The sequence below is a fragment of the Gavialis gangeticus genome, unplaced genomic scaffold (genome assembly GCF_001723915.1).
Source record: "Gavialis gangeticus isolate Ggan-Ray unplaced genomic scaffold, GavGan_comp1, whole genome shotgun sequence".
Classification (NCBI taxonomy): Eukaryota; Metazoa; Chordata; order Crocodylia; family Gavialidae; genus Gavialis; species Gavialis gangeticus.
In genome coordinates, this window is record NW_017728992.1 from 90,747,351 (window position 1) to 90,769,695 (window position 22,345).

General features: G+C 41.7%; 1 protein-coding gene across 1 annotated transcript in view; it reads right to left on the reverse strand.

Annotated features, from left to right (window-relative positions):
• Window positions 1-22,345, reverse strand: part of ANKRD12 (ankyrin repeat domain 12) — a 138,455-nt gene that overhangs the window by 28,343 nt on the left and 87,767 nt on the right. The window contains exons 5-7 of the mRNA XM_019525437.1: window positions 20,768-20,910; window positions 18,715-18,862; window positions 6,283-10,976 (exon numbers count right to left, since the gene is read on the reverse strand). Coding sequence (XP_019380982.1) covers window positions 6,283-10,976; window positions 18,715-18,862; window positions 20,768-20,910 — 4,985 coding nt within the window. The remainder of the gene's footprint in view (window positions 1-6,282; window positions 10,977-18,714; window positions 18,863-20,767; window positions 20,911-22,345) is intronic.

The window sequence follows — 22,345 nt, forward strand, 5'->3', positions numbered from 1 at the left end:
AAAAAAAAAAAAAAAAAATCAGAGGTTAGAAGCTAATGTTTTGCCCAAAGGAATGCTTTAAAAATATTGTAGGAAAGAGTATAGAAGCTATGTATTTTCTGGGTGAAGGACAGCTTTTGTGTAATAGAATCATAAACTCCCAGAGGCTCCCTGGTTACACATCCAAGATAAGAAAGAAGACTGTTTAGCACCATCCTTCAGCTTCTTTCATAGGCAACAGCATACTTTATCAGATGCTATAAATAGACGTGCAGAGAACAAAGGTACTAAATAGAAAGGAAAACATAATTTAAATAATACCATATTTACTCAAATATAAGATGAGGATTTTTCTCCAGTCAACATGGCAGAAGCCCCTTGTCTTACATTTGCATACAAGGAAACTTAATTAAGTACACTGTCTCTTTCTGAACTGCTCCTAAAAGCAGTATGTGCTCAGTAATGGAAACCAACTATAAAGTTGATTAAAATGCAACTAACACAAAGTGCCTGGCCCACATTGGGCAAACATGCTGATGGGAACTTTCTTTTTTTAATTTCATTGCCAAGGCCAAATCAGTTCCAAATTAAGTTCCAAATTTAGACTAAGCAGAGCTCAATTGTTCAAGTCTGTGTGGCACTACCACCAGTAAATATCCTACCTCCCAGACTCTTCAGTCTGGGACTTCAGACACTCCCAAATCCATGGCAGGCATTCTACATGCAATCCCCAAGCCCAGAGGCCTTGGAGTTCAGATGCACCCTAGTCTCACTTGCCCCTAGCCAAAAGAATGAACTAGCAAGCTAGAGGGAAAGCCTGAGAACATCCCCCATCACCCTTTTTTTTTGTAAAAACAATAAAAACAATACACACACACACAGTATATCTTTCCAATATTTAGGCATGTACACCATTACAGTATACCCATTACAACATACACATCTGCACTCCTGTTACAATTCTCGTACCCATGTTCCCATGCACCCATCCACATTCTCTTCACTGTTACAATTATGCTGGCCTGCCTCTGCCTTCTATTCCTTTCTTTAGTCTCTGGTCTTTAGTATGTGTTTGCTGCTTCTCTCCTTGTTGTTGCTGTCCTCATTGTCATCACCATCTCCTTTTCCTCTGCTGTCCTTGTTGTTTGATCCACTTTCAACTTTGTTCTCCCTGACTTCTTCCACATTGTCACTGCTATCTTCCCTGGGGGGGTTGTCTTTAAACAGTCTGTGCCAGTGGTTCCTCTGAGAGATGATCTTTGTCAACTCTTCACTGTTCTGTCCAATCATCTTCTGGTAGTATGTCTGCAGCTTGCTCAGTCCCATTTTAACACAGTCTTCGACAGAGAGCTTTGTGCACCAGTACTTCAGCGCATTCCTGATCTTCCATGGGGTCCTCTTGACCCAGGAGACAAACCGACTAAGGTGTAATGATGGATACACCTATTCTTTGGTCAGATGACCATACAGCGCTGCCTCTCTGGTCATGGTTTTGACCAGTCACCACCCAGTGGAGCTGGTTTACTTTTTCCCACGCTGCCTTGCTGTACATGCAGAACCATAAGAGATGGTCAATGGTATCTGCTTTCCAGGGGCAGGTTTCCTTGGGGCAGTTGGATTGGCTTCTCTGCATCTCAGAGCCTGCATGGGGAATGCCTGGTGGACTACTTGCCAGTTCAAGTCTTTGTGGTCTTTCAGTAGGCCCTCGTGGAAGATTCACACCCACATGACCTGGCAGCCATCACCAGGAAGCAGGTCCATGGTCAACAGTCTGTCGTTGTCTCTGACAGCCTTCTGCAACTTCCGGTACCTGGTTATGGTGGCAGGTTTGAACAGGTCATACTTTGAACAGGTCATACTTACTCCAGAAAATGTCCAAGACTTTGTAAAACCATAACTGCTCCATGGTCTCCTGTTGGGCAGTATGTATACGTGCCACTGTCTCAGCAGATGCCCTGCGTAGTATTTGACAAAGCAGTCTATTTTTGTTTCTGAACTGGTTGCCAGTTTGCAGATGTGGCTTGTCCACTGCCCCAGCCCAGCACCATAAATTGTGTGAGTGCAACCCATCTGAATAAATAACATAGAAGTTCCCACTGCATTCAGCCCCCCTCAGTGGCAACTCTTTTCAAGTCATGGTGAGCCACCACACTGCATAGATTTTGACTTCCTCTTCACTCCCACAAATGATCTATGCTTTTCTATCATATTTCAATGACTCCTGTTTCTCCATCAGTCTTGAATATCTGGCAACCATCACCAAACAGGGCCCCAAAACAATTCTCCTAGAACCCCTATCACGCACTCTCTCAGCATATTCCATATGATTACTATGGTCCTGCCCTCCATGAGGTGAAGCCAGATCTACACACAAGTTTTTGGAGGATCCTAGGACTTCTAGCAAGAACACCTGGTTTCAGTCACGATGAGGGGGCTAATTAGCACAATCTATTTTTTGGTGGGGGAGGATATTTGGAGTACATGCACATACTAACCAGTGCTGAGCTGTGGAATCACCATAGCTTGAAACACTGTTGACTCTGCTGGGGCTCAGCCCAATGAACTATATGGTAAAACATGAATCTTTTGGCTTTGGACTAATATCATGCAGTTAGTATTATATATACGTAGGTGCTAAAGTGCTGCTTAAAAGTGTGCTTATAGAGTACCTGTGCTAAAACTTGGAACAGTTTTTAAAAAAAGGTAAAATGCATTAATTGTAGATTAACTAAGTCCACTTTTATTATATATAAATTGCTATAGCTATATTTATTTCAAAGACATTTTTTTCAAGTTTGCTCCTCACTTCCATGTGCTCAGGGAAAGCAGGGTCTGACAGTAAAAGTGGGGGAGGACCACTCAGCAGGGGGAAGAAGTTGGGGTGGCATAGGGCAAAGGGACTACTTGATTCCCCATATTTATTCTAATTATTGGAGTTTTGTCTTGAATTGTCCCCTTCCCACTGAAACAGCTGGGAAAATAAATCCAGGTAATGGGACAAGAATCCAGTCTCTGTTGAGACCACACTTAATACAATCCAGTCTGTGGATGGATTTTTTGTTCCACAATTTCATATACAAGGTAAGTTTTAATCATCTAGAGGCTGGATTATGTTAAGTATGGTCTCAACAGAGCCTGGATTTTCATCGCCATCTCTGTCCAGTGAATAGTCCCATTCCTTAGAACTGGGAAAGGGCTCATCCAGGTTAGATGCTATGAATAAAATCTCTTGAAGTATTAAGGTTCTGAAAAAGGGAAGGAAAATGTGTGGTGGGTTAACAGTGGGAGTTCCTGTGCCTGTCCCTATCCTATTGGGACAGATTCAGAAGACTACAAGAATAAAAGTACAGCCTTCTACATGAGGCCTAGTTCAGCAGCAAGTGAGCCCACTAGCAGACAGAGACTCCTACAAACTCAACTTTTCTCCATCCAAGTCTTACTGAAAGATAAACTGAGAAGTCTTACGAGATTGGGGCAGAATTTGGAAAGCCAACTGCTCATTATCATGTTTCCTACCTTACAAGATCTATGTCTCTAGTGTGAGGAATCCCGTACAGACTGGGAGCTTCTTTGTGGAAATAGGGATGGGCCCAGTTGAACTTTTTGTTGCCAAGGAGAAGATGCCTGAACAGCAGAAAGGACTCTATTACCAATAGCTACAATATTTTTTCGCATACCACATGCTCCCATATAAGACATGCACCTTGTTTTTGGGATAGCAGAATGAATTAAAAAAAAAGTATATATATATATTTTTTTTAATTATGATCAGATACAGAAGAGCCTAATCTTCAGCTCATTAAGCCATGCCTTTCCTACTCAGGGAACAGCTTCAGTTTTAACTTTCAGAGCTGAACTGTTAGCCAGAAGCTGAAACTGTAGGCACTGCTGCAGACTGGATGCCATGGGCAGATCTACTCCACATGTATTCTTTCACGTCTTCTGACAATATCAACAAGGAACTGTACCTGCTTTTTCTCCAGCAGTGGTAAATTAACAAGATAGAAATAACCTAAATCAAATAACTGGGTCTAAAATGGAACAAGGAGTATCCTGGATTAAATAATGGAAGTCATCCATCAGTAACTACTGATCTTCAAAAATTGTCTCCATCTTCAGAGAACTTTCCAAGCTGTGTCTGCGGGGAAAGGATATTCATACGCCCAGTGAGTCATCAAAACCTTGGATCTAAAAAGCTACTCAAGAAAGTGTACCCATTACTTGCCTCTGTTTATTTTCCTGGACCACATGGTCTGAATTACACAGAGAACTCCCAAGGCAGAGGGAAAGGTGGGCAGGAAGGATAAATACATCTCCGCAACTCATGAAGAACACGGAAGTTGCCAATGAATAACCCCTCTTTCTTCTTTCATTGCCAACATGAATTCCCACCCAATCCTTTCTGAATTTAGATTCTAAGTTTAGTGATTTTTCAACAGGGATGCCATTAAATTTAAAAAAAAGTTATGAAGAGGTACCTTAAGGCTAAAAAGTTGAGAAACTCTGCTGTAGAATGTGAGAATGATAGCTAGATCGATTTTTAAGGATGCCAGAATGAGATTTTCAGAAACAGAAAGAAGTGCAATTTACCAGAGATCCCTGTTGTGAAAGGAATAAGATGCTTTCCCTTGAGTCAGATGAAAAATATCTTCTACTTTTGAGCATATCACTTCAGGGGGTCTTTGAGGTCTTTAGTGCCAAACCAAGATTTATATTCTTCTCCTTAGAAGGGACAACAATCAGTGCAGAATCGTGCTAAAAACAGTAAAGAGAAGAAGCTTGCACTGACTTTTCAACAGACCTAGTGGTCACCTGCTCTGTCTCTAGTTCAGGTTCTTCTTCATGGAAAAAACTGAGGCATACATGTGTCCTCTTAAGGGACCTAGGAGGGACTTTACCAGACAGACGCTGCTGTTGAAAGCATTGTATTAAATCTTCTCTGATTCCTCTCCATGTGGTAAAGCTGTTACAGACCCCACACTGGAGCGCAATACCAATGCCAGTGCTGCTTCTGGAGCAGATGTGTCAGCCCACTAAATTGTTTTGTTGCATGAAAAAGATTTTTCCAATAATGCACAGAACTGTGATCTTCTGGAGGCTTAGCGGCCTTCAGACACCCCACTCCCCCTTATCAGTTGAGAGCCACAGCAGATCTGTGGGATAATTGCCTTAGGCATACTAGGTCAGGAAATACTTTTCCCAGGGGAAAAAGAAAATAAAAAAAATAAAGCAATGTATGTGGGAAGTGCCAGAAATTTGGGGAATTTCTTGACGCCCTTTCATGGCTCTGGCATAGGCGAATGCCATTACTGAAGCCAAGCTCTGACACTTCTATATTACCTACACAAAAATGCAAAAAAAGAATTGACTACAAATTGGGCTAGTTAAGCCTAACTAGGAAAACAAGCACACAGTATAGTGCGGCTTCTGCTCTCCTTGTAATAGGAAAAGAAATGAGATGGTCAAGATGTGTACTTCCTTCTAGAGACTTAGGCTGCCTACAGGTGTGTCGGTTTACGTACTATTTAGAACATGTCAGAACAGACTCTGGGTTGCCTCACCATCATGTGTATTAAGCCCCCCCCCACCATTTTTAAATCCCCACAGGGGTGCTTTAATTAAAGCTCATCAAATGAGTTTTAAACTGCTCCCTGTGGCTGTTTTAAAATGTGGGGGGTTAATACATGTGACTGTTCTAATCAGAGCAGCCATCAGGGAACCACACATTCAAATGGCCCCTCCCCACCCTTAGGCATATGTATAGGCACCCTTAGGTGCTGAACATGACACTTCAGAGAAATCCACATGTATCCCCTTGCCCCCAAAATTACAATTCTGAATCAACTTCCTACAACATCATTGTGAGGTCAACTGTACCAAGAGTAGGAATACAGAGGTACCTGAAAAAGTAAATGAGATCTCTGCTAAAATAAATTTTCAAGAAGGGCTTTTATATTACAGAACACTTTCAACTGCATGAAAAACATTTGCTTATTTATCTTTTATACTATACATCTTTCACATATTACTGCTTGTCTTCTATAATGATGATTATGATACCTACTGCTCCTGACTGGTGTAAAGTGAAAGCATGCAAAACTTATATGAACTCACACTAGTCAACATTAGTACAACACTAGTCAGTGTGCGTCTTTCAGCATGCAGACTCTGCCCAACGTACCAAAACTAGGGGTAAAATATTCAGAAGCCTTCAACTGAATGGGAAGAATATGAATGTTATAATAAAGCAAACTGAAAACATGTCATCCATTGTATTGTACACAGAAAGACCTTATTACTTACAGTTGGAATGCATATCTTGCTCAAGGGATTGCCATCCAGTAAGTATGATCCGTTGAATGTCACATATTCATCATAATACTGAGGTGCCTGAGGGATAACACTACATAATAGTTTACGCTTTTCTTCTATCTTTTTCCTTATGTGTAAATATTCAAAATATGGATTTGCTCTCTCCGAACTGTATGGCTGAATCTCTTCAAGTTTCAGGGAATCTACAACAGCTGCCAGAGATTGCTGTGTTTTCTCTTTAGCTTGAAGTAAAGAGGGATTCACTTGTACAGGCTGAGGAACACGTGACACTTTTCTTTTACGTGGATGGTGGACCTGAGCATCGTCTTCCTCGGTTAATCTTATCCTTCCTTTCAGAGATGCAGACGATTCAGATTCTTTTTCTGATGTTTGTGGACAGCCAACAAGATTTTGCTTACTCTGGTTAGCAAGCATATTTGCTCTATTTCTAGTAATTCTTTGAGGAACTTCTTGCTGCTCTGCCTTATGATCCTCAGTTTCTTCTGCTTCTAGCTTAACTGTTTCATTGTATTTATGCACATCTTCCTGGGCAGCGTGTTGTGAACCATTTTCCGAATGAGATAAAGGGTACTGTGGTAGATCATCTGCCAAAATAATTTCTCCACTATCTACAGAGCAATTTTTTTTATTAGCAGATTCATTCATAATTCCTTTTGGTATGCCTGTATTTAATTCACATAGATCAATGTCAGTTCTATTATTAACCTCATGAGTTGAAACAAAATTTTCTTGTTGGACCTTTTCATTTCTGATTTCTTGAGATTCAGCTGTGCTACTATCCACTTCATCAGCTTGAGAATTCTTGTAAACAAGCTTATTGAAGGTATATGAATTTGCATTTAATTGTGAACCAGTATTTGTAGTAACATCCTTTTCAGACAACAACACACAGAGAGTATTTGCTCTTTCAAAATTCTGTGAAACACTCCTTGTGGAGCTCTCAGGATATACATTTATATGTATATCAGCCTTTTTAATATTTGAGGGGAATAAGGTATTTTCAGTCTCTTCTGTACTACTAGTGTCTGTATCCAAAGCAGAATTGGTTATCTGAATTATGTTTTGTTGCTGTTGCACAAACATTGGCTCTTGATTGCTAATACCTAGTAAAGATGTATTTTTGGATGGACACTCTGTATCTGGAGGTGGCTGGATATGCAAAGAGCTGGGTGACTGTGAAGGCAAAAATGATGCAGATTCCTGAAAACTGGAACTTCCCATAATTTCAGCATGTTGAGGTAAAAAGTCAGACAATTTCTGCTCTTTAACGGTCCTGTTTTCAGAATTATGCAATGCTGCAACACTATCTTGTTCTGACACCCTGTAACTTGAGCAGTTAAACTCATTGTTTAAAGAATTAAGTCTGTCAAAAGGCACATCCCATGGTTTAGGTTGCTGAGTCATACTACTCTGATTACACAGCTCTAAATGCACATTATTTTCTTCTGAAGGGCTCATCTGAGCAGTAGGTTTAATAATATTTATATCTGATGTAACATGCTTGTTGCAACCACTTCTAGATGGAGAAGATGCAAAACTGGAATGCAAATTAGATGTACTATTTGGAAAATCCCTTTCAGGTAAACTAGAAGGTATTTCATGTTTGGGGGAACTGCAAACATGACTTGGCGCTGCTAACAGAACATTCTGATTATTTTCTTCAGACATTCTAGGCTGTTTTGTATGTTCAGGAATAACAGCAGGCATACTACACCTTCGTACTTCTACAACAGGTCTACAGTCACTTAAAACCAGTTTAACATCTTCAACAGAAGCTGATCTAATATAGGCTGGTGGAAGTCTATTTGCAAAAGGTGGCTTAATGCGGTCTGGCAACTCTGCAAGGCTATCGGCCTCTCTTTCAAGGAGGGCTGGTGATTTGGCACTAACCAAAAACGGTGATTGTGTAAAGGACATTTGGGAATCAGAACCTTCAAGCATGAAATCTGAATCATATTCAACTACAGGTCTTGGAGTAGTTACTATAGTATGGCATGAATCTTCTGAACTAGCAACTGAAATCATGGACACTGATCTGGAGCTTAGACCTGTCTTTTCACTTTCTGATTTAGGGGATCTGTTTAAGTTACTGTCTAAAACTAACGACAACTTTCCAGTGTTTAAGTTCTTTGTGTCCACAGACTGTGATCTACCACTTGTAGCATCTTTCAGCTGCTTTTCTTTCATGTAAACGTCTGACAGCTCTGAGCTTTTTGAACGAATCAGCTCTTTGTTTTTTGAGTCAGTTACCGAATGTTTTGTTCTCTCTTTATCTTTTATCTTGTTAAGTTCTAAAGAGGACCGATTCCTTAATCTTTCCTTCTCCTTTTGTTTGATTTTTTCTTTATGCTTCCTATGCCACTGTTCAATTTCCAGATCTTTAAGGCTAAGCATTCTTTCAAAACTAGTTTGCATTAAATCATCATTTACTAATCGTTTTTCCTTAGGTCGAGTATCCTTTGGTGCAGGTGATGATTTAGGTTTAGGTTTCTCAGGTTCAAGTTTCAGTTTAAGTAAATTATTTTGCTGAGTTTTATCTTTATGCTTGTCTCGTTCTTTGTATCGATCTATATCTTTATCCTTCTTATCTTTCTCTCTCCCATCTGGAGTTTTCAGCAATTCATCTTTTACTTTCTCTTTCAAGGACAGAAATTTTTCATGCATTACCTTACTACTTTCTGTAGTATTACATCGCCTTTCATCTTGCAAGTGCTTAGAGCTGGCTACAGCAAAGCCATCTTTATCTCTGGATTTTTCCTTTTTTTCAAGCTCTCTGTCTTTATTTTTACCTTTTTCTGGTTTACCATATTCACCATCTTTTTCTGATTGTTTGACTTTTCTCTCTATGCAGTGTTTTTCTTTGCTTTCAATCTTTTCTTTATCATATTTTTTATCAAGTTTTTCTTTGCTTCTTTCTTTTTCATCAAGCTTTTTAACAGTACCAAAACTTTTTATCTTATCATTTTCTTTATGGCATTTGTCCACTTGCTGGGAATATGGTTTTTCCTTTGCTTTTTCTATACATTCATTTAGTTCTGTTCTCTCTTTTTCTGGCTTATAGTCATGTTTTATCTTTTTTTCTTTATCTACATTTTTTCTTTCTATCTTCTCAGTGTCTTTTTCTTTAACCAAGGCTCGCTTTTCAACTTTCTCTTTATTTTCCTTAAAGTTTTTTTCCTGCTTTTCAGTATCCACTTCTTTTTCTACTAGATGTGTGCTAGTTGGCTCATCTTTAAGACCTGTACTTAAGCACAGCAGTTCTGTTTCTTTATCTGTGAACATGACTTCTCTTTCTTCTTTTATATCTTTGATTTTTTCTTCTTTAAATAATCTCTCATTTTCCTTTTTGTTTTTTTCTCTCTCTTTCTCCTCCTTTAAACTTCTCTCTTTCTGGAAGTGTCTCTCTTTTCCTAATTTATCTTCTTTTGCTGTAGTTTTTTCCAACTTGGATTTTCTGTCTGAGGACTGAGATTCATGTTCTGTGTTTAACAATATATCTTCAGTTTCATCACTTTTAAAAAAATTCTCTTTCCAAAATTCTCTATCAAATTCAATATTTCTTTGGACCTCTTTAGCATTATCTTTGTGCTTATGTTTCTCCTTTTCCCCCTCTTGTTCTTTTTTGTGTTTGTCCTTTTCTCTTTCTTTATGCTTCAGCTTATGCTTTTTAAGAGCTTTGCCTTCCTTATCAATTTTTTTCAGCATACAGTCTGAATTTTCAAATGTTGGACTATTATCTTCATCTTTAATTTTAGGACTAGATTTTTCTCCAAAATCTAATTGAAACTCTTTCTGATGATGTTTGCTTTTTTCTTTATGTTTGCAAGATTTTCCACTAGAACTTTCCATTAGGTATTCAGAATCTGTATTATGATCATACCGAACTAACTCGGACTGTAATGTTATTTCAGAACCTCCTGGTGATAAGCATGTTTTAGTGTTTTCTTGCTTTAGTGGTGTTGACTGCTTTTCACTTAATCCACAGGGATGCTTGGGAGATTTTCCAGCAGAGATATGAAACAAGTGTAATGAAGAATCTTCTTTTGGGCTGAAAGACTTTTTAAAAGTTTCCTCCTCTCTGGCTTTATCTAAAGAATCTAATCCAGGACTAGCTAGGTTTGTTACTCTAGCATTTTCTTTTTCTTGCTTTAGTTCTTGATTTTCTTTATTTTTACTCTGATTTTTTAATTTCCTTTTAACTTTCCCTTTTTGTTTGTGTTCACTTGAAACAATATATTCTTTTTTCATTCTTACATCAGAGTTCGAAGTTTCTGAGATAGAACAAGGAGAGACAATCTTTTTGTCCTGAAGAATTTCTTCATCTGAACTTTCAGAACTTGAGTACAAAACTCTTGATGGCTTCTGTTTTTTACTTTTAAATTTTGGAAAAACACCTTTTTCTTGTTTTACAAATAAATTATTCTTTTCTACTTCAGACTCATCCTCTTTCCTTAGATCCTTTCTAAGAATATGTCTGTCATCAATCATTTTTTTAAGTTCATCTTCATCATCATCTTTAAACTCATATTCATCAAGAGCAGATGAAACTGGTGCCTTACTAGGGACCATCTGTTTGTTGTCATTGACTAGAGATTCTTTCTCTACTTCTGAATCAGCATTCCCCTCTACACTGGAAGGATTTACAGATGGAGCTTCTTCAGAATCTAGATTGAGAACACAAAAACAAACAAGGTTGAGAGACTGAAGAGAAAAAAAACCTTCACATTTTAGTTAAGGACAAAATATTTCAGTTTACAGATAAATAACAGTATTATTAAAAGGAAAAACGAAACACCACTTAAGACTTCACCATAATTATTTCAGTGCTGTCACACAATGTACTACTCTAGGCCAAGGGTTTTAAACTAGGTGTTTGCCATCACCGGTCTAGTTCAGTGCTGCTTTGTCTCCAGCACGCAGGTTTCATAAGGCCTGCAAGGGCCATGTCATTTAATGTCATTCAACCCACAGGGCCAGAAATTTGGTGGTGGGAAGTAGTGGCAGAGTTAACTGCCACTCCTCTGCTGTCAAATTTCTGGACCCATGGGGAGCCCTGTGGGCCACATGTGGCCCTGTGTGTTAAGATGGGCTGGTGTGGGTTGCTCTGCAACTGGATCATAGAATCATAGAAAATTAAGGTTGGAAGGGAATTCAGGAGTTCATCCACTCCAATCCCCTGCTCAAAGCCGACCACCCCCAACTAGATCATTCCAGCCAGGGCTTTGAGTCAGGCCTTAAAAACCTTCAAGGATGGAGATCCCACCACCTCTCTAGGTAACCCATTCCAGTGGTTCACCACCTTCCTAGCGATAAAATTTTTCCTAATATCCAACCTAAACCTCCCTTCTGCAACTTGATACCATTGCTCCTTGTTCCATCATCTACCACCACTCAAAACAGTCTAACTGCATCCTCCTTGGAATTAACCTTCAGCTAGTTAAAGACTGCTATCAAATCCCACCTAATTGTGCAGGTTCAGGCCAATAACCTCTCTCACCAGCTGTTGAGATTTTTCTCAAAAAGCATCAATGGGAATAGGGAGCTTTTTTGAGAGAATTATCCACTGGAACTCTGAGTACCTATCTATCCCATCACTCATCATATCATGACTTGGCACAACCAGTCACTGCAGTATAAATGTACAGGCTAATAATTCAGAGGCTGCTGTTATCTGAAGGGTTGAACTATGTGCAAATGTTTTAACTGCCCCATATATTCATTTTTAGTGTACGATAGATGTTAACTTATGAAAACCAGTAACTGAAAATCATAAAAAGTTTTTGACATTAGTTCTAAAATCCTGCGACGTTGATGCTCTCCATAAAGCCCAAGTTAAATTTTATTTCACAACAGCCTACCTGGTGTGAAGAGAATTTTAACATTCTATTCCTTTTATGCTGTAGGTTCATACTTTATATGTACATTAAAGAAATGACAAGTGCTTTTCCAGGAAGTTTATAATCTAAGTTAGAAATAATGCAGCAACAGAACACAAAAACTATGGCATGGAGGTAGAGACAAGAGAGAACCATCTTAAAGGAATGCTTATTATATAAACATCTTGTCAGTTACTTTTATATAAGTTAAATATATTACAATGTAGGAATGTCCACTGACGTAACTAAGTCTTAAAACTAAGGTTCACACTTGGTGTCTCAAAAGACCCCCAAAATTAAAGAAGCTAGTTTTGGATAAAATGGAGAAAGTAATTAATTAGAGGGATCTCAAATGGCTAAAACATCTACAGTTGAAAGACTTCCTTAAGTCTTGCTGAAATAACTGCATTTAAACAAAAGCAATTAAAATAAACTGACAAAAATCCATAGTGGAAAATATATCAGATTCTTTATGTGACTATCAACTAAAATACATAGCTAATTATATAATTTATCAAAACACTGCTTTAAGTCATTTCTCTTTCATTTCTAATACATCGAAATGAAAGAGAAATGACTTAAAGCAATTATTGGCCACTTAAATGCAAGGTCTTAAAGCCACTATTATCTTGCCACCCAATTATATACTGCATTTTTTCACTCCTCTCTTCCTACAAGAGACACCCGTGTCCATCTAGGAATGTTAATTTCTGGGAATATGAATCAAATACTCAATTCCAGTATACAGTATAACCTGGATTCTTTTCCATGGTTAGGTTCCTAATTCCTCTACAAATACAAGAGCTTGAAAACTATCTGGAATTATATACTGTAAGAGCAGGTCTCCTGTGGATATATATCAATCAGCTGTTTGCAGAAGCCTTTACTTCAAAGGGCACCACTTCTCTAATCAGCTGTGCAGGACCACTGATGAACTCCAGCTGACTGGAGCTCACCCTCTATTAAAAGCCAAGTGAGACACTCTTTGTAAAGTAGCAGCCAATAGCTAAGTGTCTCATTCTTAATTCAATGACCCACTGCAAATTAAGCATGGTGCAAAACATTTGTATATGAAAAATCCAGGTCTTGATTACTATCATTTTCCCTGAGACTTGGAAAGTATAATATAGTACTCTGGTAACAAATTACTTTCAAAACCCATAAATCTCAGTAATGCATTGTGACAAGGAGCCAGATGCCCCTGTCACTTTAAGTAAGGAGTGCAGGAGGCCATGCCTGCTATGTGAGGCTGCAGCAGAGGAGCACAGGCTGGTCATTAGGCAAAGGGGAAACCCAGGTGTGTGGCTGGGGGAGCCACATGACTGAAAGGAGTGGGGCTTAGAGGCATATAAGCCCAGGGCTGAAAGAACCAGTCTGGCAAGCACCCAATCACTCATGACTGCTGGGAGGTGAGAGCCCAAAGGGAGGTAGGGCTTGCAGGGTGGCATAAACCCAGAGTGTGGGAGACTTTTTGTTAGAAGTGGTTATTTGTATTTGTGTTGTGTTTTAAGTTGATTCCGGAAGACCAGAATGTGGCTATGGGGGCAGCATGGAGGCCATAGGGGCACCTCAAAAGCACCCTGCATAGAGCCTTGTAGAGGTCTGGGACCATAAGAGGGATGGCTTGGCAGCAAGAGAACAGCCTTTCTTGAGTGAGGGTCCCAAGGGGCTGGGTGCTATGCAATCAGCCTTGCTCAAGGCAGGGACCCCAGGGCGCTGAGAAAAAAGAGCAGCCTTGTCTGGGTCCAGGACTCCAGTGTGCCCCAGGGCCAGAGAAGTGTGAGACAAGGGCCAGGGCCTGAGAAGGGTGAGACCAGAGCCAGGCCCCAGAAGCCAAGGTCTGGGGCAGTGGACCTACGTTGAGGGGCACACAACCAGAGAAAAAGGTTCCGAAGCCAGGAATGCTGAAACCCCCGCAAAGGTTTGAGGTCTGAGGGGACCAAGTGTTGTGGTAAGGCCAAGGGGACCCTCCAAAGTGTTCAATTACTGTCTGCAAAGCATGGGCATGACTACAGGGGAGGACGGAGGCCACAAATGCAGCCCAAAAGGTGCCTGGTGCCCCAAGATACTGCAGGGTCAAGTCTGCTACAGTTTAGTGCCCTAAAGGGCAAACCTGAGGCTGACTGGTTGAGGACTTGGGTCTCACTTTGGGACCATGGGACAGCCTCCTTATACTATTTAAGATGCACCAAGGCATGGCAGGCTTGGTTAAAGAGGAAGGGTACTCTAAGGAGCCAGAGGGGGGTAGGAGTCACTAGGTCACCATGGGGCATCACAGCCACCCTTTGGGCCAAGACCTTGTTACATACATTCAACATTTTACACCACCATTTAATCCTCAAATGGTTCTTTCTAACTTAGAAAGTTATTTGTTCAGAGCTTGCACAAGGCATATTCTTGTCACCAGTGTGACTAAAGACCACATTTCAAGCCTCTTGAAAGCACAGGGGCATTAGGTTTGCTCAATGTTATTAGGCATAGGGTCTTTTTTTTTTTTTTTTTAAGCATGGACAAAAATATAGTTTCCTCTACCTTGCTAAGAGAAACAACCAAACCATTAAAAAAAAAAAAAAGCACATGTAGCAGGGGTGGGCAAAATGCGGCCTGGGGGCTGGATACTGCCCACCTGGCCATTCTATTCAGCCCACGGGGCCCCTAAAAAATTTAGAAAATTAATATTAATCTGCCCTGAGCTGCCTGTCACGTGGCTCTCGATGGCCTGCCAAAACTCAGTAAGCGGCCCTCTGCCCAAAATAATGGCCCGCCCCTGAAGTGTAGACATACAACATGGAATAATTAATAGAAGTGCACAGATACAGATTTTTTGGGCCAATACCGATGGCTGTTTTTCAAAGAGCCATACTGGCTGATACCAATCCGATTCCTATATGCAGCCAGGCAGCTTCAAAACCAGCATCAGGCTGGTAAGTCTGGTATGGAAGAAGGAATAGGGGGAAGGAAGGGGCATGGCAGGGGGCAGATTGAGGCCCCTGCAGTGAGGGAGTGAGGTGGGGCAGATGCTGCTCAGTCAGGGTGGGGCAGGGTGCAGGACACAGGGGGGCTGGGTCAAGCTGTGCTCAGGGCAGGTGGTGATGGTTCTGGGAGAGGGACTATGGCGGGGGGGGCTGCAGCCACCCCAAAATTTGCCATAGGTCTCCCCCCACCCCCATAACCTCACTCCCAGTGCCACTGCTGCCTGTCCTGAGCACATCCCGGGCCAACCCCCCGCTGGGAAGAGCTTGGCGCTGCCCTGGCTCCAGCCCATATCAGCAGCCCACCCTGCCCCACACAGATCCAAGGGCACATGCCCACCCATGCCCTCCCAGGGTGCACGCAGTAGCAGGAGCCACCACCCCATCCCCTGTGCTGGCCGGGCAAGCCACTTGGGGCTCTGTCCCGTGCCCCTCCCTGCCCTGGCTGAGCATCACCTGCCCCAGCCCCAGTCCCTCCCTCATTATGGAGACCTTGATCTGCTCCCCCCACAACAGGTTTACCAGCCGATGCTGCTCTCCAAGCTGCAGGGCTGAGCTCCTGGCTGCATGCATGCTGCAGCTGTGCGCATGCATGGGGTATTTATTAGCCACATTATTGGCCACATTAGGCAAAAAAAAGCTGATTGCCTATACTCTCAATTTTCCTCATATTGGTACTGATCTGATACGGGACCGATTTATTTCATAGACATTAGGAGCTGGAAGGGACCTCGTGAGATAGAGTTCAGCCCCCTTACCATAGGCAGGAAGTCAGCTGGGATCAAGTGACCCCAGCAAGAAATACATCCACCTGTTTTCTGAAAGAGTCCAGAGTAGGTGCTTGCACCACCTCTGGGGGGAGTTTGTTCCAGATCCTGGACATTCACACCATAAAGAACTTTTTCTTATGTCTAGTCTAAATTGGCCTTCCTGGAGTTTATGGCCGTTAGACTTTGTTATCCCTTGGGGAGCTCTGGTGAACAGCTGTTCTCCCAGGTCCTGATGCACTCCTCTTATGTAATTGTGGGCTGCTACCAAGTCCCCCCTGAGCCTTCTCTTCTCCAGACTGAAGAGCCCCAAGCCTCTCATACAGCCTTCCCTCCAGGCCTTGGATCATACAAGTGGCTCTCCTCTGGACTCTTTCAAGCTTCTCCACATCCTTTCTGAAGTGGGGGGCCCAATAACCGTACGCAGTACTCCAGCTGTGGTCTCACCAGGGGCAAGTAAAGTGGGAGAATGACTTCCCTGGTTTTGCTTGAGATGCACTGCTGTATGCATGCCAGAGTCTGGTTTACTTTGCCAGCCACAGCATCACATTGCTGGCTCATATTCATCTTGTGGTCGATCAAAACCCCCAAGTCCTTTTTGGTCGTGGTGCTAGCGAGTGTAGCACTGCAGAGCCTGTAAGTATGTTGAGGGTTCTTCCTACTGAGGTGTAGCACCTTACACGTCTGTATATTGAAGGCTATCAGGTTTAGGTCAGCCCACCTTGAGAGCGTGTCCAAATCAGCCTGTATCCCCAGTTTGTCCTCAGGTGTGACCACCCTCCCCCATAATTTGGTATCATTCACAAACTTGGCCAGTTCGCATCCCACTCCCAAATCCAGATTGTTAATGAAGATGTTAAAGAGCCCAAATACCGAGCCCTGAGGGACTTCACTGGTCACCTTGCACCATGCTGATTTGCTTCCATCAAGCAGTACTCTTTGGGTCTGACCCCGCAGCCAGTTGCCTAGCCACTGGACTGGACCATATGATGATTAATGTCTCAGTTCCCCAGCTCAACCATGAGGACTTCATGGGGAACTAAGTCAAAGGCTTTCTTGAACTCTAGATACATGATGTCCACGTCATCTTCCTTGTCTAGGGCACATGTTATCTGGTCACAGAAGGAGATGAGTTTGGTTAGGCAAGACCTGCCAGTCACAACGCCACGTTGGCTGGCATTCAGATGCTTGCCTTCCGTTAGTCTGGTGTTGATGATTTTCTCCAGGATTTTTCCAGGGATGGACGTCAGCCTGATAGGTCTATAATTCCCCAGGTCATACCTCCTCCCTTTCTTGAAGATAGGGACCACACTGGCTCTTTTCCAGTCATCCGGGTCCTTGCCTGAGTTCCACGAATTTTAATATCTCTGGCAAGGGGGATGCAATGATGTTTGCCAGCTCCTTTAAGACTCTTGGGTGCATTCTGTCTGGGCCCACGGACTTGTGAATGTCCATCTTCTCGAGGTGTTCCCTCACCTGATCCACAATGATTTGGGGCCTGTCACCTGTGCCTGGAATAGTTTGCGTCCTTCCTGACAGTGTGATCCTCCTGGGAGAGTGAAAAACTGATGCAAAAAAGTCATTTAGGTGACTGGCCTTTTCTTGGGCATTGGATGTCAGTTGCCCCGTTGGATCTTGCAGGGGCCCAATGCTATCTTTGTTCTTTTTTTTTTTTTTTTTTTTGACTTCCCACACATCTGAAGAAGGACTTTTTGTTGTCCTTGATTCCCATAACTAGCCTGAGTTCAGTTTGTGCCTTGGCTTTTCCTCAACCACTCTCTACAGGTGCGGGCAAGTACTGAGTAATCTTCTTTGGTGATGCTTCCTGTTTTCCAGTTGGTGTAGGCTTCTCTTCTGAGTTTAATGAGGTCCAACAGTTCCTTATTTAGCCAAGGGGGCTTCTGTGCCCATTGACTACATTTCTTACAAGATGGAATAGCTTTCCCCTGTGCTTCTAGGATTATGTTTCTGAGGGATGACCATTCCTCATGTACTCCCTTTGCTAGGGGAGTATGGCCTCTAATTGCCTGACTGACCAATTCTCTCAATTTGCAAAAGTCAGCCTTCCCAAAGTTAAGGACTTCTGTTTTGCTGAGGGGTTTGCCTGCTCTTCAGCGAACTAAGAAGGTGACCAATTCATGGTCGCTGTCACCAAGCTTCCCCTCGATCCTCACATTGCTCACCAGGCCCTCCCCTTTGGCCAGGACCAGATCAAGCAATGACTCTCCCCTAGTTGGCCCATAGACCTCCTGCATTAGCTAGAGGTCATCAATGCAAGTGAGAAAGCTACAGGACCTGTCAGATTTGGCCGTGCGCTCATCCCAAGGGATGTCAGGGAATTTGAAATGCCCCATGACAATCATGCATCAGAAGCGTGCGGCTTTGACCAGTTCCCTATTGAATTCCCGATCTAGATCTTCCTCTTGGTGAGGAAGTCTATATTAGACTCCTACAAGTATGTCACCATCCCCACGTTCTTCTCGTATTTTGACCCAGAGGGTCTCAAGACACCCCTCCTGGTTAGAAAACTCAATCTGCAGGGAGGTGAACTGATCCTTGATGTAGAGAGCAGTACCCCTACCACTCCTCCCCACATGGTCTTTCCTATACAAGGTGTAACCCTCTAAAGCCACTGACCAATCATATTGGTATTACTCGTATTGCTGCACCTCTAAATTAATCTCAAATTGTGATGTCCGGCAATTATACAACAGAAAATAGGGTCTTAAAATAAAAAGGAGAAATCATTTGTTGCTAGAACTGTGCAATTAAAATCTGCTCTCTAACCTGAGCAACTGTCTTCATCATCAGAAATAGGCACCTCCCTTTTTAATAGCATTTCCAACTCTTCTGTTTCAGCTACATCGACCGGTCTCTCTCCATGTTTGTTGGCTTGAAAAGGATTTCCACCATGTCGAAGCAGCAGCTTCACAATCTGCAATAATACATGAGAATGTCATTTATATTTTGCAAGAGCTTCAAAATTACCCATCAGAAAATATATGCAGTAAATAGATTAATATTTGAATGCATTCTTCTATGCCTGTGTTCTTATATATTTTGACTTCTGTAATGCAAGCTGTAATTTGATTTGGGACACATGTATTGTCGTGACTTAACAATGTGCTCCAACTTTTTATCTATGGAAGCTGAGGCTGCAGAACAAAACTTCAACAGGTGGGAATGCAACCCCAAAGCAGGCTATAACCCATAAGCTGGGGGGAACCCTCTTTCCCTTTCCAAAAAACCCATATTATTAAAGTATCTGCATTTATTTAAACACAGCAATAGGAAGAGAAAATAAATGGACTCTTCTTCCTTCCTGACCCTTTGCTTCAACCCCTCACTTACACAACCCAGATTCAATGTGCCCTACTTTTCTGCAGCTGTTCCACCTTCACAGCACTTACTGCTTAAAAAGAAGTGACACTTCAAGCAACAGTAGTGTAACTAGCTTTCACAGCCACCCACATTTGAAATGAAAGCATCCACAGTAAGCAAATAATCACAGCAATCACCACAAATCCTTGTATCTTCAACTAAACACCCCTAGTCACTTGTGTTTGTTTACATTTTTGCTGCAACTCCAAATTATGCAATTTATTGTTAGTCACAAGTTGAAAAGAAACTGCAAATGGGTTTGGGGTATGCTTCTTTTATGACCATTGTATTAAACAACATAGCATCCATCCAACCCATAACCGCAAAGTTTCCCATTTCTCCTTTCTAAGGCACTGTTCTTCATTCAGTTCCATTATGAAAATCCACTTCTGCCATGACACCAATAAGGAATAAGACAACTGTTTATTTTATTTATTAATTCATTAGACATATCCACCACCTTCCTTCATTATTACTATATGGCAACAACACCCTCATGATTTGCCTCTTTACACTTGCAAAAGTACTCTCTCAGTTTGGTGACTTATTTAGAAAATAACTTTCTTGATGTAAGCAATATTTCTATTTTGCATCTTCCACAATACACCAGATACACTGTAGTACCTAAAATAATTTTCAAAGAGAAGAAATCAAAGACAGGAACAGCCAGTTTGAAGAAATCTAAAACAGAAATAAAACCACAAATAAAAAACGAAGAAAACAAATGGCTATAAATGTACAGGATCACCCTCAGTTTCCTTCCCTAAGACCTGGTATCAAGCACCCCGTTTTATTTAATTATATTAATACAGATATAGAAGTATGAATTAAAATATTATATTTTCTTGCATACGACACACCCAGAATTAGATACACACCTGGTTTCTGAAAGGCAGAATGAAAAAAAAAACAACCAAAAAAGGATTTCCTTGTAGTAAGTAAATAAGTAGCAGCAGCTAGAGTGCTGAGCCTGCCGATTTTTCCGCTCCCTATGGATCATGTGCTGAGTTACTTTCACTTTGGCCTGGCAGAAGCTTAAGGGGCAGAAGCTGCTGTCAACATATTTTCTTGTTTATAATGCACACCCCAACTTCCAGCAGCTGCGTTTTTTTGGAGCGGGGGAGTGAGGGTTTATACTGTATGCAAAAAAAACCATGGTATCCTGCAGAAGCTACAACATAATTTGGAAATACTTTTCTCTTGAGAAACAGAGTAGAAAGTCTTGAGGGGCGGGATTTCCATTCTATAGCCTTTAGAGGGTTTCTAGTTTTTGAAAGACATTAAGATAAAAGACTGGACAAGAGGAGTTCTGCCAGTGGAACAAAGGGACTAAAGCCAGACAACAGATGACCCAAGAAGAGCAGAATCAGGGTTATATAGACACTTTGGGATGTTCAGAATGTGTTTTCTTGCTCAATTCAAAACTTTAATTTACAGATTATTATTATTATGTACTTACGTTCCTATGTCCACTACTTGCAGAGTCATGAAGTGGAGTATCATCATCCAATCCTTGTGTGTTCACATCAGCCCCTGCTGTTATTAAGACTTTAGCAACATCATAATAACCAACATTGCAAGCTTCATGCAGGGGTGTCCAACCTGCAATAGTGAAAGTCACAAAATTCAATTACTGATCATATGCATTTGCTTGTAAGCAAGTGATATCTCCTATAACAAAACTACAAACATTAAGACAATACAACTGCTAGCTATTCGTGATTTTGAAATGGACTCCCTATTTCCAGTGGTGTTCAACATCTGGCCCATGAGGCACCTCACAGGGCCAGAAATTTGAGGGCAAAGAAGCAGTGATAGCATTAATTGCCACAGCTCAGCTCTGGAAGTGGTGGCAACTAACACTACCCTTGTTCCTCTCCCACCCAGGTTCCAGACACATGGAGAGCTCTCTATTGAATGACATAGCCTTGGCATTGGTGCACAGGACAGCTCCCTGGCTGGATCCAATGTGAGGAGTCAGGCCGGTGTGCAGGGTCTGGCTTCCAAGGCCAGGCTGGTACGCTGGATCATACCTGTGGACTGACCCTGCAGGCCAACGCCACACAATGTCTAGCCCCTGGATTGGCTCTCCTCCTCATCTGGCCCACAGGGCCAGGAGGTTGAGCAACAACTGCCCTAGGGTAATTCCTATGTTATACTGTGCTATACGTACATAATGTGATTCTACTCAACACCTTGGTTGGAGGATCAGAATGCTTTATGAATTTAAGTCTTATCAACACTCTGGACAAGCAAGCACCCAATTTTTATTTTGAGTAAATAGAAACCAAACACACACCAAAATTAAGTTTGTGGAAAGACTGAAAATCTGACCATAAAAGCACTACATTAAAAAAACCACATTCCTCTGCGTTTTAAGAAAGATCCGGTAGTATAGTTTGCGGGGAGGGAGGATGGGGGCAACTGTGGTACCCACCTCCCCAGCCTCTGACAGCAGAAACAGCCCTGCTCTATCTGGCCATAAGAGCTGGCCTGGATCAGTCCTTCGTGACCCAGCTGGAAAAGCCAAACATAGGGATACACATTGTACGTACTGTAGGGATACACCCTTCCCTCATCCCCCAATCCTGCTTTCCAGCACTTAGCACCTTTCGTCTTCACTCCCTTCCACCCACTGGGATGCACAGAGATTTTGTCCAGGGCACAAAACTCATCAGCTAAGCCCTTGGAAAGATCATTGTGTAGAGAAACAAAACAGTCCTCAGTTTGGAATTAAAGCAAAACCTTGTATTGATTGCCAGTGCTATTTTAGAGTCACTGAACACGTAACAGAAGTAACAACTTCATATTGCTGAGTACAGCTCAGAATGGCATTTCTCTCATATTCTTAAATAAGCTATTGACAAATAAAGCAAGTTATGGTATTTTCCCCAACAAGACATCCCCAAATGAAAAATGAGCCTTGTTCTTGGAAGGCAGAATATAAAAAAAGGCAAGGCAAATACTACCAGCAGCTCTGTGTTATGTCACTGGATGCTAAATACAGATTAAACACAATTATTTGTTTGGGATGCTT